Source organism: Salpingoeca rosetta (genome assembly GCF_000188695.1).
Source record: "Salpingoeca rosetta unplaced genomic scaffold supercont1.31, whole genome shotgun sequence".
Lineage (NCBI taxonomy): Eukaryota > Choanoflagellata > Craspedida > Salpingoecidae > Salpingoeca > Salpingoeca rosetta.
Window position 1 is genome coordinate 150,304 of NW_004754903.1, and position 14,391 is coordinate 164,694.

The following is a 14,391-nucleotide window of genomic DNA, read 5'->3' on the forward strand; positions in this document are numbered from 1 at the left end:
CATGTGCAAAGCAAGTCACATCAGCAACGACGACACCTAATCAACCACCACAACAACGAACACGCGCAGCAATCCCAGCACCTCGGCCGCACAATCTGTGCCTCACTCACGTCTTCGTCTGCGTAGAGAGCGCCCACAAATGCGCCAATGCTTGTCCCGCCAATCATGTCAACAGGAACACCTGTGACAGCCACAACCAAACAGGTGATGGAGGTGGTTGGTGGTCGTGGTGGTGGTGGTAGAGGAGGGAGAGGAGGTGGGGGTGGTGGTGGTAGAGGAGGGAGAGGAGGAGGGGGTGGTGATGATGATGATAATGATGACTCCAACGAAAGCGCAACCTTGTTGAGAGACACACACGGTGAACCGTAAACCCCAACTTGCCACCACCACCACCACCAATCACCACCACCAATCACCACCACCACGGCTTGGTCACGAAGTACACACCTGTTGTCTCGAGGACGCGGAGAACGCCCGCGTGTGCAATACCGCGCGCACCGCCGCCACCGAGCACCTGATGCCAATATGGCAGGGGGGAGGCGGTCGGAAAGGGGTGATGTGAGCAGATGATGGTGGTGGGTTGAGGTGATGAAGGAATGCAACTGGTGGTCAGAATCCATCGTCATGATAACGCGCGCGTGCATTCACGAACACACGCACAGGAGTACAACCGCACACACACACACATTCACACATACACACACATACACACATACGCACACACGCACACACGCACACATACGCACACGCACGCACACACACGCACATGGGTCCTCTCACCACTCCGACGGAAAGGCCCTTGATGTGGCGAGCTAGGCGGCCGTAGTGCGACAGCTCCAGATTCAGGCGCACGTCATCGTTCGGCGGTGCCGGGGTCGTTGGTGTCACGGGTGGTTCGTCAGTCGTGGTCGCTGTTGCTGCTGCTGATGTTGATGGTGCGTTCTTGTCGCTGTCATCGTGGCCTGAGCGTGTGGCTTCATCTTGAAACTCCTCCTGTTTGAGTTGAGGTTATGCACGGTGCCGTGGTGCAGCATAAATGTACGTTGAGAAGAAGTGGTGTTAAAGGTGTGTGTGTGTGTGTGTGTGTGTGTGTGTGCTTTGAGGAGTGAAGCAGCAAGACTGCAGTTGATTGATGCACAGCTCCTAGAACGTAAAAGGCACCACGTACACATGTGCGTGGTGCGCGCATGCGTGCACAAATCCACCCGCTTCCACCCAAAACGCAAACACACACGCACGCACACGCACGCACAGCGCACCGGGAGCTGGCTCGTGTCGAGGAGAAAGTCGAGGAGAGTGCGGCGGTCGTTGCTCTGCTGTCCGGGCGGCAGCACGGAATCGCAGCAGCGGATGTGGTGGTGGAAGCTGCACCACTGTTGGACGGTGGGTGGTGGATGATTGAAGGTGGTTGTGGTTGGTGGTTGGTGGTTGATGGTTGTGGTTGGTGGTTGTGGTTGTCATGATTGGTGATGGACAGAGGGTTGATCGTGAGCGAAGCGAGAAAGAACCAGTGTGCATTGGCATGTGTGCATGAGAAGTCACCACACAAAAGGACACGAACACCGTCGCCATTCCGACACCATCGTCAGCATACTCGTACCATTCACCACCACCACCACCACCACCACCACCACCACCACCACCACCACCACCACCACCAATATCATCACCACCAATATCACCACCACCATTATCACCACCACAACCGCCACCATCGCAATCTGCGGTTGACGTACGGATCGTTTGTTGAGCCACTTGGCGGTCCCTGTCGGGCTGACTTGGTTGCTCGGATACAGCAGCACCAGCTCCTTCTGGGCGCGCTGCGACATGTGCTCAAGCTGGTTGTTGGGAGAGCAACACAGTAGCAGTGGGTGGCAGTGAGCGGCAGTGGGTAGCGATGGTGGTGGTGGGGATAGCAAGTGGAAGGATGAACGCGAAAGTTAAACAAGAATCACTCCTTCAATAACCACAGCTTGCTCTCATGACACAGTCACGGCACCACTCGAGCTCACCAACCACCCATTCAACTCAATGCACGCCACCACTAGCCGTTGAACGCTACATGCACAAACACCGCCAGCCACGTTACCTCGAGCTCCAGTTGTCCCGGCTCCGTGCTGTTGTTGCCGAGGGCGACAATGAGGATGCAGTCTGCCTGGCGCACACAGCGACGTGTCCACCTGTACACATGTACATACACACAAACACACACAACACCACACACATGCACACACGTGTAAACCGCACATACATGCACATGTGTGCGCAGACACATAAATGTACGGAGGTGAGTGGAAAAACACATGTGTCACGTTGTGGAAACGCTGTGTCTACAACAGCTACCACACGAACACGATGAGCGAGAAAGCAAAACAACTTGAAGAGATGGTACGCATTTGCGTCGTTGACGTACGCGGTGAGCGTTGGATCGGCCTCATACACGACAACGCTGTAACGATCCTCTTCCTGGGCAAGCCACCTGGTGACCACGATGGCGGTGGTGGTGGTGAGTCAGTGAGTGAGTGAGTCAGTGAGTGAGTGAGTCAGTGAGTGAGTGTGTGAGCGAGTGAGTGTGTGAAAGAAAGGAAAGCGGATTGAATCAATGCGCACACGCATCGATACGCACGCACACGACCGCACGCACACGACCACACACATGCAAACACATATACACATGCACGCACTCGCACACATGTAAGAATACCATCCATTCCATGCCCTCACGTGATGAGCTGTGATTCCAGAAACCCGGACACCTGCAGGGGGTTTGTTCCGAATTTCTCCTGCACAATGTCCTGATTCAGCAGCAGCGAAGGGCCATAGAGGTTCAGCGCAGCATCTAAACAGCGTGGAAGTGTCATCGCGAGTGTGTATATGTGTGTGTGCGTGCATGTGAGCAAAGCGAGACAACTGAAATGACGTTGGACATCACATGCCAACACACGCACACGCACGCACACATATGCACACACACACTCACTCACAAACACACACGCGCGCACGCACCGATCTTCTGTGCGAATGCGCGGAGGGGCACGTCGGGTGTTGCCGGCACAAGTGCAACCTGGAGAGAGAGAGAGAGACAGTGATAAAGACGACAACACCGGTGTAGTTGTAGTGTACGCAGATTGAAGGCTATTCTAGCACATATCATGCAGTGCACACGCACACGCATACATGTACAGAACACTGCACCTACACGTACAGAGCACTACATGCACACACGCATATGTGCACACAGCACGAACCGTTGAGAAGCCGGGCGCCTTTGTCTCGTTGTCGCCGCCCTGCACAATAGACAGCAGTCGCTCGCTCAGCAGTCGCATGAGGTGCGTTGCCACCTCAATGTACTTTGCCTTGATCAGCTCAAGCATGCCAGCAGGCACCTGCGCGTGGTGTGTGTGTGTATGTATGGTTGTGTGTGTGTGTATGTGTGTGTGTATGTATGGTTGTGTGTGTGCACATGTGTCCTCTTGTCAGTGCTAACCAAGGAATTCAAGTCAGCAGGCACAGCATGCTCACACCAACACAGTCACCTCAACCACGACCATGATCATGCCACCACCAGCACCACTCCATCAACCAATGCATCCCCGCTCCCCTTGCCGGGCCATAATCACCTTGACGAGTTCGGTGTCGCGAACGGCGTGGACGGTGGTTGCTCGCGTTGTCTCCGTCAGCACCTCCACCTCTCCCACAAGGTCGTTTCGCCCGTGCTCGCGCACAATCGCACGCGTTCCGTCTTGCCGCTGCATGATGTGTGTGTGTGTGTGAACGCGGAACAACGCGGAACAACGCACCAAACAGTTGACTTCACTTGAACAACCCCATGCGTGCCACACAAGCTCTCTTCACCCATCCCATGCACCCCGAAGCACACCCTCCAACCCAAATCCAACTCACTCACGTCCCCCCGCCCATCCCACGACCATACCTTGACGACAGACCGAAGTCGACCGGAGAGCACGATGTAGATGTCCTTGGCGGGCTCATCCTGTCTGTACACCACGTCGCCAGCGGCGCAGTGCGGCCAGTCCAGCGCAAAGTCGACTTGTCGGATCAGTGGGCTGATGGCACTCAGCGTAATCTGCACCCCAAAACGGTTGGAAAGGGGGGGTTGTGTGTGTGCATGTGTGTGTGTGTTTGTGAATGTGTGTGTGTGTGTTTGTGAATGTGTGTGTGTGAAAGGATGGTTTGTTACAGGCTGGGGCAAGCTGGACACAACGTGTTCGCTCAACGCTACAGGCACGACGACAACAACCACCAAGACGACAACCAAGACGACAACCAAGACAACATGCATCACGGCAGTGGCTAAAGCGTACGGTGATGAGGTGGTCGAGAAGAGGCCGTCCTGCTTTTTCAGAGAGCAGTTTCTGCGCAGCAGCACTGGTGAGGGGGGGGGGGAACAAGAGGGGGGTGGCGGTGATGAAGGATGGCGATGATGAACGATGAGTGTGTACATACGTACACACACGCACTCACACACACGTACGCACACACACGTACACGCACGTACACGCACGTACACACACGTACACACACGTACACACACACGTACACACACACGTACACACACACGTACACACACACGTACACACACACACACGTACACACACACACACACACGCGCCGGCATCTCACTTTGGAATTCTGACGAGGAGGGCATCGTCGTCGGCGCGAACAGTTATCGATGATTCGATGCGCGAAAGCACAGACAGCTCGCCAATACACTGCCCTGCGCTCACCTGAGGTGGTGGTGGTGGTGGTGATACAATGATGCAAGGTTGATGATGTGTAGGAGCAGGACGTGGTTGCCGAATGAAGGTCAGTGACAAACCATCAAGCGAGTGCAACGTGTGAAAAACAAACACACACGGTGCACGACAAATCCCCAATGCACACCACAGCGTGCATGCGTGTCTGCCTCACCTTGAACACAAACTCCTCGCCATCGCCCGACCGCGCTGGAATAAACGTGCTCAGGGATCCACGCACAACATAGAAGATGTCACAGTCACGCGCACCCTGAACCGTTTCGGTGACAGGTGGAGATGCAGATGAGACATGAGTGGGCGGTCGGGTCAGGGCAAAGTGGGTGGTGGAACACACGAAGCGTGCACACAACATACACGCCGCAGACACAAAACACACATCCACATGCACGAACACACACATCATAAACGTCATAGACGCAGACACACACACACACATCTACACATATATTTCCACACACACACACACATCCACATCTATCCACACACACACACACATCCACATCCACATGCACACAACATAGACGTCACAGACGCACACACACGCGCGCGCACACACACGCACATACAAGCACACACCTGCTCCACGACGGTCTCGCCCGTGCTGCACGCCCTGAACTTGCACACTTTCGCCAGCATGGGGCCAAGGTCGTCACTGCCAATGCGTTGGGCCATGATTGCGCAAACGTCGCGAAGTCGGTCCTGGTAGCGTTTAACATCTTCAAGGTCTGATTGGGTGACGGTTGGGTGCTTCAGTTCCGGGAGAGGGGGCGGATCACACGGCACGTGCGTCAACTCCACGCTCAGACCCATGAAGCGGTGCAACGTGACAAACACAGCACGCTGCAGCCGCGTGGCCACCACCTGTTGAGGGAGGGGGAAGGAAAGGGGTGTGAGTGAGGTGAGGTGAGAACGGGTGTAGCAGTGACACATGGTCCAAAGGCAAGGTCAGCGCAAGTGCCAACACAATGTACACGCGCATGTAAAACACATGTGCAAACACGCATGCAAACACAAATGTAAAACACGTATGCAAACACGCACCTGCACAAGCTGCCTGTACGCCTCGTGGTGACGGCCAACAATGCCGAGAAAGCAGTCGTAAGAAATGCGAATCACCTGAACACATGAGAGCGGTGGTGGTGGTGGTGGTGTGAATGATGGGAGCAAGGATGGGTACAGCGCGGCTGTGCTGCCACACACGCAGGCACAAATGTCACATACACGCTCACACACATGCTCACACACACACACACACAAGCACACACGCAACTTGTACGTACACACATGTACGCACACAACATGCATGCACGCAACGCACGGCTGTGTCGTCCTCGGCTGCGCGCGCTTCAATGGTTTTGTAGGGCGTGGTCGCACCGGACATTCGTTCCACCACAGACAGCAGCGACGACACATTCTCGCCAACGCCAAGCTCAGTCAGCAGGATGCCTGTGAAGGGCGTGCGTGTGTGTGTGTGTGTGTGTGTGTGTGTGTGTGTGTGTGTGTGTGTGTGTGTGTGTGTGTGTGTGCGTGTGTGTGTGTGCGTGTGTGTGCGTGTGTGTGTGTGTGTGTGTGTGCGTGTGTGTGAGTCACAAACACAGAATACTTCCACATATCAAAGCAAGCAACCATTGCCCTTGTAACACACACGCATACACACACACACACACACGAAGGACAAGCATCACACACGCGAGCACGAGAGCACGTGCGCACCTCTACCGTTGACGCCCTTGTCGCCTTTGACCTCAGAATCGCGGCACCACAGCTGCACCCGACCTGCAGCCACGGGAATGCAACGGGAATAGGGGAGAAAAGAGAGATTGTCGGTGCGTGTGCATTGTGGGTGTGTGGGTGCGATTACGAGTGAGTGTGCGAAGTGAGAGGAGCGGGCCCCATGTGTAGGTGGGAACCAGGATGGTTTGCGTTGAAAGTAGCAGCAAGTGCCACCAACCTCAAAGACACCACACATCACCCATCACCCATCACACATCACACACCACACACCACACATCACACACCACACATCACACACCACTCATCCATCCCTCGACACCATCAGCACGGGGCCGCTACCTTGCTGCACGATGTACACGGCGTCGTCAACGTGGCCAACACGGAACAGATATTGCCCCTTCTCAAGATGCACCACTTCGAGCTCCTTGTACAGCTCGCTGAACACCGTCTCATCAAAGTGCCCAAACACCCGCATGCTGTTCACAGTCAACCTGTGTGTGTGTGTGTGTGTGTGTGTGTGTGTGTGTGTGTGTGTGTGTGTGTGTGTGTGTGTGTGTGTGTGTGTGTGTGGGTGTGTGTGTGTGTGTGTGTGGGTGTGGGTGTGGGTGTGGGTGTGTGGGTGGGTGTGTGTGTGTGTGTGTGTGTGTGTGTGTGTGTGTGTGTGTGTGTGTGTGTGTGTGTGTGTGTGTGTGTGTGTGTGTAATCTGGTGACAAGGGGAACATTCACAAGTATGAAGCCTGTGCATGCGATCCTCAAATAAACCCACAACAACTCGTGTATGCCTCCACACACAATCCTGCACGCCTGCCTCCCGTATATTTCTCGACTCACTCAATCTCCTTTGGAATGCCACTCGTCTTGGCGCTGGGCGGCTGCACACAACAGAAGTTACAGAAGTTACAGGTCACGTATCACTCCATGTGATTAGATATGATCCAGCACAATCCAGCACAACACAACACAACACAACACAACACAAAACGCATGTGCAACACCAAACGCACGCACTTCCCAAGCAAAACACCTCCAGTGTACGCACCGCTGGCTCGAGCTGGCTCATGGACGGCTGCTTGGGGATGAGCTGATTCATTCGGTCCTTGTTGCGTGACAGGCCCAGTAGCCTCTTTGTCGCTCGCACCAGCCTATTCAATTGTTGGTGAGAAGGGGGGTGATGAGGTGATAGAGAGAGAGAGAGAGTTGATTATGACACGCAAACAACCACACGCATACACGCACACGCACACACGCACACACGCACACATGCACACACGCACACATGCACACACGCACACACACGCACACACACGCACACACACGCACACACATACACGCAACTCCACGAGCAAACGCAAAACCATACATGCAACACGCACAAACAACCATACACGCGCACACGTACGCGCGCTTCTGGCGGTATTTCCGGGGCCTGGCAGGCACGCCACCCGCGGCGCCGGCATGTGGCAGCGTCGGCTGCTTGCCCTTGCGCCAGCCAGCCCGCTGCGCAGCCCTTCGCATCCAAAGCCTCACAATGTCACGCTTGCGGACCACTTTCTGCGAGCTCGCCTGCGTCTCGCTCAGCTTGCGCTTGAAGATGCGCTGCTGGCGAAGCGCACACAGGTACGCCAGGCCAATGGCAATCAGCAGCGCCCACAGCATCGTCGCCACGACGCCCTGCAAGAAGGGGACAAAGAAGAGGGAAATGAAGCGGCGGGGTGAGGTGGGGGGGTTGAGGTGTGGGGTTGAGGTGTGGGGTTGAGGTGGGGGGTTGAGGTGTGGGGTTGAGGTGCAACTGCGAGATCAAGATGACACGGAGAGGAGAGCGTGATGTGAAGGAATCGCAAGAACGCTCACAGGCACACAAAAGTACACACACGCGTGCACAAAAACACACACACACACATACACACGCGCACTCACTTGGTAAAAGGACATGTCAAAGATGTTGGTCCATGGATGCACGGTCCACTCCACGAACCGCTTGGCATCAAACAGCCGAGACACCACCGCCTCAACCGCATCCATCATCGTTGACACGCTCATCGTCTTGTTTGTTTGTGTGTCAGCAATCACTGAATTCAGTACTTGAGACTGATGTCAGTTCGGTGTGTGCTTGCAAGCAGTGGCAAGCGCGTGCATGTGCGTGCTTCGATCTCCTCAGCGCCTCTAGGCCTCTCACTCCTTCACTCGGCTGTGATTGTAGGATTGTGCCTGGCGGCGAGTTCGTACGACGCTGTAATCGCGACAACGGGGGACTGGAACAAAACAAAGCCACATGTGCCTGTGCGGAGGACACCGAGGGCAATGAATCCAAACACGCACACACGCACACGCACACCACTGAACGCAGCAAGCCACACTCACAACAACAGCATGGAGATGGCACTGCACCAGTCAGCGAGCGTGGTGTCAGAGCGGTCATCATCCGGGCGGAAGATGAAGGCTCGCCTGGCAACGGCGCCATGCACCTCCTCAGCACGCTCGAAAGGGGGTGCGTAGGTTTGCAGCACGTCGTCAAACAGAAACGCACTCACACACTCACACACTCACACACTCACACACTCACACACACTCACACAAACACACACACACACACACACACACACTCACACTCACACACACACACACACACACACTCACAAGATACTGCAGCAACGGCTTGAGCCACTCGGCACATCCACACCAGCATGGCGAATGCGCCTCAGGTCGTGCTCAGCTCTTTGCGTGGAAGGGTGGTCTGGTCCAACCGTGGCTGTGAAGACGTCCAGTGCCCGTTGCATGTAGGCACAGGCCTGCTCCTTGTCGCCAAGTTCAGCATGCACGAAGGCGATGTTGGTCAGTGTCATCGCTGTGCTCGGGTGCTTCTCGCCCAACGTCTGAGTGGTGATAGCGAGGTCCTTTTCGTAATAGGCAATCGCCTTTTCATGCTCACCCTTGCTGCAGTAAGCATTGCCGAGGTTGTTGTAGGTCTCAGCTGTACTCGGGTGCTTCTCGCCCAGCGTCTGAATGGTGATGGCAAGGTCCTTTTCGTAATGGTCAATGGCCTTGTCATACTCACCCTTGCTGCAGTAAGCATTGCCGAGGTTGTTGTAGGCCGTCGCTGTGCTCGGGTGCTTCTCGCCCAACGTCTGAGTGGTGATAGCGAGGTCCTTTTCGTAATAGGTAATCGCCTTATCATGCTCGCCCTTGATGCTGTACGCGTTGCCGAGGTTGTTGTACGTGCTTGCTGTGCTCGGGTGCTTCTCGCCCAGCTTGCCCACCAAGATTTCACGGGCCTTCTCAAAGTATGCAATCGCCTTATCGTTGTCCCCCTTGTCATCGTAGGCAAGGCCGAGGTTGTTGTACAACCCAGCCACGTTCTCTCCCTTTTCCCCTTCAATGCGTAGATAGGTCGCCAGAGCTGCCTCGTAGTACGCGACTGCCCTGCCGTGCTCGCCAAACGTGTTCAGCACAGTCCCAACTTGACCACACAACACCGCGAACGCCCCTGTGTTGTCTTCGCCCCTTGCCTGCATGGCCTCCACCGCAGCCGCCGCCTTCTCCAAGCACCACGCGCGCAGCTGGTCCTTGACGGCCTGGTTGAGAGCCGCAAAGCCAACGCTGTCCTGGGTGGCTTGAAAGATCATGGCCTTGTCATTTGGGTTGAAGGCCTCCGCACGCTCGGCTTGCACGCGCACCAGCGTATCCGTGACGGCTTCATACTCGCCTTGGATGGCCCGTTCCAGCGCCTTCTCCTCGCTTTTGGGCAGGCGGATGTTGACCTCTGTGCCCTCGTTGCTGATGCCGCAGAAGATCTCCCACAGGCACCACGCACGCGTCAGTGGCACGGGGTCTCGCCACGGCATCAACACCAGCAGCACGCGTCCAATGTTGGCAATCGACTCCTTGAACGTCGTGCTCCACCTGCGGGTGTGTGGTGGGCGAGGGTGTTGGGGTGGAAGGGAGGGAGGAGAGGGCGTGTGAAAGGAGAGAGCGTGTGAGGGCGTGCGCAAGAAACATTGCACTACCAATCCACACACAGCTGCACACACACACACACACAGGTTTTCACACACACACACACAGCTGTACACACACACATTGACAAACACACTCACACACACACACACATTGACAAACACACACACACATACACACACACACACACAAAACGCACCACTCTTGTGGGAGGTTCGCCGTGACATTGGCGTTTTGGTTGTTCATGAAGAGGTCAAACCAGAAGAACACGGGCTGGCCGTCTTCCTTGCTTGCTTGCTCCTCCGCAAACTCGAGCAAGACGTTCAACACGTCTGCGATCTTGTACCGCCACGCGTGCGACACAAACACAGTGGCCTTGCCCACGTCGGTGCATGGTGACTGCTTGCGCAAGAGATCGACGTAGGCGCAGCTGGCCTGTTGTGTGCGTGGCACCACGAGTTGCTTGCAGGCATCCGCTGTTGTCATCTCAGTGTACGTGTCGGGAAACTCCTTCGTCAGGTCTGCGAGGAAGGTCTTGATCGCCTCCACAGACACGCCGTCCGTCAGGCGGTGCTCGTCGTTGCCATCGGCCATGGTGAGGTTTTCTTGTCGTCAACAATTCAACCAGTAAGGTCGTGAGGAGAGGAGGTGAGGAGGAGGAAGCAGGGAAGTGGAAGGGAGGGGAGGATGCTGAGTTGAGAAAAGAAAGTGCAGTGGAGAGTGGAGTAACTCAACACGCGAGGTTGCCAAGTGGCGAAAATTTGTGGTGACATGACAACATGACGTGGGCACTTTTCACCTGTTCGTCAAGCACCCTCTCATATGAATGATGCCAAAACGCGAGATCCGGACGACCATCCTGACCTCCTCGCACACCAGCACCCTGAGCCTCGTCCTCAGTGTGTTGGTTCTGGCTGCGCTGGCTGGGCCATGCACTGGCGAAGCCGTGTTGGAGGAGGATGACCATAGTCGCCTCATCATCAACACCACGGACTCTTCCCAGCCTGTGCTCGTGAATGGCGTCGACGTGCAAGCACTGCACCGCACGGTCACCTCAATTGTGAGTGTTGTCCGTGCCGAAGGCTACTCCCAACCGTGCGCGATTGGACTTGACGTAGCTGCCTTGCTTGGGCACACGTGCGAGTCACACATTGCAGGTGGCGATACACGCCCGTGGACGCTGGCAGCCCGCTTCTCCAACGATGGCGTGGATACGTGGACGTGGAATGACTGCAATCTGTGGTCAAACCATCAACTGGTGGGACTCATGCGAAGCAGCAGCGACTTCAAAGGGACAGCATGGTTTGGCCCAACCAAAGACTTGCTCTTCATCGCAGATACTGGGGAGTGGATTGCATATGAGAATGCTTTGGACAAACAGCCGCTTTCATCTCTATTTACAGATGTTACCATCCCATGCTCCTCCAGCTGTCCAGTATACTCTGCCACCCAAATGAACATCACAGACAATCCATATCGCTGCGATGTCAAATTGTATGTTAACCCTGACGATGGGGACCTGATCAAACACGAAAAAACATGCGGTTTTGCCTGGAGCTTCGGCGGCTTGGATGGATGCCCTCTGGACGATGTTGGAGGAAGTGGATCTTTCGGGCCACTTTCGAGTAGTCCGACTTCCGAGAGACCTGCGCTTGGCTTCCTTGGAGGAAACCCCTCTGCAACTTTCGTCGAGCTCTACGTGCGTTAGAAGGTGGCTGCTCATGTTCACTGTAGTAACACCGACCGCAACCATTGCGTGTCCTCCGACCACTCCCTCGTTTACCGTGGCAATCATGGCCTGCCTGCGATGTAAGGATGTAACAGTGGCTTTGTGGCCTGTCGTACTTACACTCTCTTCTGTTCCCTCTCCAGCAGCTCACGACGCTTCGAGTGTTTGCTTTCTTGTCTTCTTCTTCTTCTTGTTCTTCTTGTTCTTGTTCTTCTTGTTCTTGTTCTTCTACTCTGCTGTCATTGGGGGTTGTTCAATCATTCTTCAACATAAACAACAAAGTCAACGCACGATACCTATGCATACACACACACCTTCTTTTACTCCTCACGCATAATGAACGCTTCAGCTATGTATCATTGTCTCAAACCTTTGCGGTCACACGGCCACATCACCACCATCATCATCACCATCACCACCGCGGGAACGTGAAAGTGAGAGTGATGGCACTCGTCTCCTCCTCGGCTCCACATCCCTGTACATCTCCACAGGCAGGTCCTCCTGTAACGTCGCCCCGTCCACATAATCTGGGTCATCAGCGGTGGCAATCGCTGCTGTGGACACGGCGCCATCATCATCATACGCGCGCGTGCGACCTTGGTGATGGCCTCGGTGTTGTTGTCTGCGCCCCACTACCTCATATGCAGCGCCAGTGTCACCAGCGTCCCCCATCACCGCGGCCGTTGCCACACTGTATACGCCCGCGTTTCCCTGCTGTTCGATGTAGCCGCTCTCCATATCGCCCGCAACGGCGTACGACGGCACATATTGGACGTGCGTGCCATCGAGCTCGCTGTAGTCAGCAGGCACCACGCCAGACACAACAGGCTCCATGTAGTCCCGCACGTGGTTTGCATCACCACCACCACCACCAATTCTGCGATGTTGAGTAGCTGGCACGAGATACCCATCGCCACCGTGCAGTGATGACGGCAGCGATGTTACCGGCTGCATGTACACGCGGTGGTCTGCCGCTCCAGGCATGCTGTAGTGCTGACCATCACCACCGCTGTTCCTGCTGTGGTTGCTGTCGTGGTGGTTCCTGCCGTGGCTGCGCCCCTGGTTGTTGTGGCCCTGTGCATAGAGTGCAGCGTAGTGCGGGATGGTGTACGTGGCGTCATCGTGTGCGGCACCAGCAGGTGCACCGGAGGATGATGACAGTGGCGGCTGCGTTGTCCCTGAGAGCGGGGCGCGCGTTGTGTCGTACTTGTTGAGTACGTCTGCGTTGGCATTCTCGTACGCTGGGTTCATATACATGCTGCTCTGGTCCTGCTGGACCTGTGAGATGGGGATGGAGGGGAGGGCATGAGTGCGAGCGTGCATGCAGGCGAGCACGCGAGATCGTGGACAGTGGCAGCGACAGCACCACGAAGGGTCGGTGCAAGGGTTGGGACATGACATCACAGGGATTGTCAAATAACATGGGCGGACAGACGGACACACAGACAGACAGACACACATACACACACACGTACATGCGCACATACATACGCACACACACACATACACATACAGCATCACACACACATACACACACCGGCTGTCGGGCGTGGAGGTGCAGCGTTGACGCTGTCTTGGAGTGTGACCGGCGCCTGCGCAGTGCAGCGATGATGAGGATACACGCGACGATGATGACGAGGAGGCCGCCACCAGCAGCGCCGGCAATCAGGGGCACGGACGCTGCGGAGGATGAGCCAGGCTGACCAGCAGGAGCCAGCGTCGTGGTACTGCTGGAAGACGAAACAGGCGTTGTTGGTGTTGCTGTGGTGGTGGTCATGGTCGTCATTGTTGCTGCTGCCTGTGTTGCAGTTGTTGTAGCTGTTATTGTAGCAGCGGTTATTGCCTGTGTTGTGCTCGGGACCACTTGCGTTGTTGTTGTTGTTGCTGCTGCTGCTGCTGCTGCTGTTGTTGTTGTTGTTGTTGCTGCTGCTGCAGTTGTTGTTGTTGTTGTTGTTGTTGTTGTTGTTGTTGTTGTTGTTGTTGTTGTTGTTGTTGTTGTTGTTGTTGTTGTTGACGGTGTGGGTGTGGACGCGTGCAAAATCTCAACGTCAAACCCTGCATCGTATTGCGTTCATGCAGAGACGGCACGCATGAGCAACAACACATACAAGTGCAGTTTGAGAGAGAGAGAGAGAGAGAGAGAGAGAGAGAGAGAGAGAGAGAGAGAGAGAGAGAGAGAGAGAGAGACGACGACG

The 14,391-nt window shown here is 55.4% G+C and overlaps 5 protein-coding genes across 5 annotated transcripts in view; 1 reads left to right on the top strand and 4 right to left on the bottom strand.

The window, feature by feature from the left end:
* The window catches only part of PTSG_12914 (uncharacterized protein), an 11,558-nt gene extending 2,954 nt beyond the window's left edge, over positions 1–8,604 (bottom strand). Inside the window, exons 1-24 of the mRNA XM_004989001.1 lie at positions 8,431–8,604; positions 7,913–8,184; positions 7,553–7,655; positions 7,345–7,385; positions 6,852–7,003; positions 6,492–6,554; positions 6,097–6,224; positions 5,820–5,894; positions 5,355–5,639; positions 4,933–5,028; positions 4,645–4,748; positions 4,326–4,389; positions 3,935–4,087; positions 3,621–3,749; positions 3,249–3,386; positions 3,007–3,064; positions 2,725–2,839; positions 2,414–2,479; positions 2,090–2,180; positions 1,737–1,838; positions 1,260–1,373; positions 781–993; positions 448–514; positions 111–181 (exon numbers count right to left, since the gene is read on the bottom strand). Of these exons, the coding sequence (XP_004989058.1) occupies positions 111–181; positions 448–514; positions 781–993; positions 1,260–1,373; positions 1,737–1,838; positions 2,090–2,180; positions 2,414–2,479; positions 2,725–2,839; positions 3,007–3,064; positions 3,249–3,386; positions 3,621–3,749; positions 3,935–4,087; positions 4,326–4,389; positions 4,645–4,748; positions 4,933–5,028; positions 5,355–5,639; positions 5,820–5,894; positions 6,097–6,224; positions 6,492–6,554; positions 6,852–7,003; positions 7,345–7,385; positions 7,553–7,655; positions 7,913–8,184; positions 8,431–8,553 (2,823 nt within the window). The 5' untranslated portion in view covers positions 8,554–8,604. The remainder of the gene's footprint in view (positions 1–110; positions 182–447; positions 515–780; positions 994–1,259; positions 1,374–1,736; positions 1,839–2,089; positions 2,181–2,413; positions 2,480–2,724; positions 2,840–3,006; positions 3,065–3,248; positions 3,387–3,620; positions 3,750–3,934; positions 4,088–4,325; positions 4,390–4,644; positions 4,749–4,932; positions 5,029–5,354; positions 5,640–5,819; positions 5,895–6,096; positions 6,225–6,491; positions 6,555–6,851; positions 7,004–7,344; positions 7,386–7,552; positions 7,656–7,912; positions 8,185–8,430) is intronic.
* Positions 8,605–9,146: 542 nt separating this feature from the next.
* Positions 9,147–11,215, bottom strand: PTSG_09704 (mbre TPR repeat protein; the record flags this gene model as incomplete). Its single annotated transcript, XM_004989002.1, has 2 exons — positions 10,667–11,215; positions 9,147–10,413 (listed from the first exon to the last, which is right to left on the bottom strand). Exons 1-2 carry the CDS (start codon positions 11,059–11,061, stop codon positions 9,147–9,149), a joined length of 1,662 nt encoding a protein of 553 aa, XP_004989059.1. The 5' UTR covers positions 11,062–11,215.
* Positions 11,216–11,296: 81 nt separating this feature from the next.
* PTSG_09705 (uncharacterized protein) lies at positions 11,297–12,175 on the top strand (the record flags this gene model as incomplete). Its single annotated transcript, XM_004989003.1, has 1 exon — positions 11,297–12,175. One exon carries the CDS (start codon positions 11,297–11,299, stop codon positions 12,173–12,175), a length of 879 nt encoding a protein of 292 aa, XP_004989060.1.
* A 240-nt stretch (positions 12,176–12,415) lies between these two features.
* Positions 12,416–14,127, bottom strand: PTSG_09706 (uncharacterized protein). Its single transcript, XM_004989004.1, has 2 exons — positions 13,734–14,127; positions 12,416–13,474 (listed from the first exon to the last, which is right to left on the bottom strand). Exons 1-2 carry the CDS (start codon positions 13,980–13,982, stop codon positions 12,575–12,577), a joined length of 1,149 nt encoding a protein of 382 aa, XP_004989061.1. The 5' UTR covers positions 13,983–14,127; the 3' UTR covers positions 12,416–12,574.
* A 117-nt stretch (positions 14,128–14,244) lies between these two features.
* PTSG_09707 (uncharacterized protein) overlaps positions 14,245–14,391 on the bottom strand; it is a gene marked incomplete at both ends in the record, with an annotated part of 4,881 nt that continues 4,734 nt past the window's right edge. The window contains one exon of the mRNA XM_004989005.1: positions 14,245–14,251. Coding sequence (XP_004989062.1) covers positions 14,245–14,251 — 7 coding nt within the window. The remainder of the gene's footprint in view (positions 14,252–14,391) is intronic.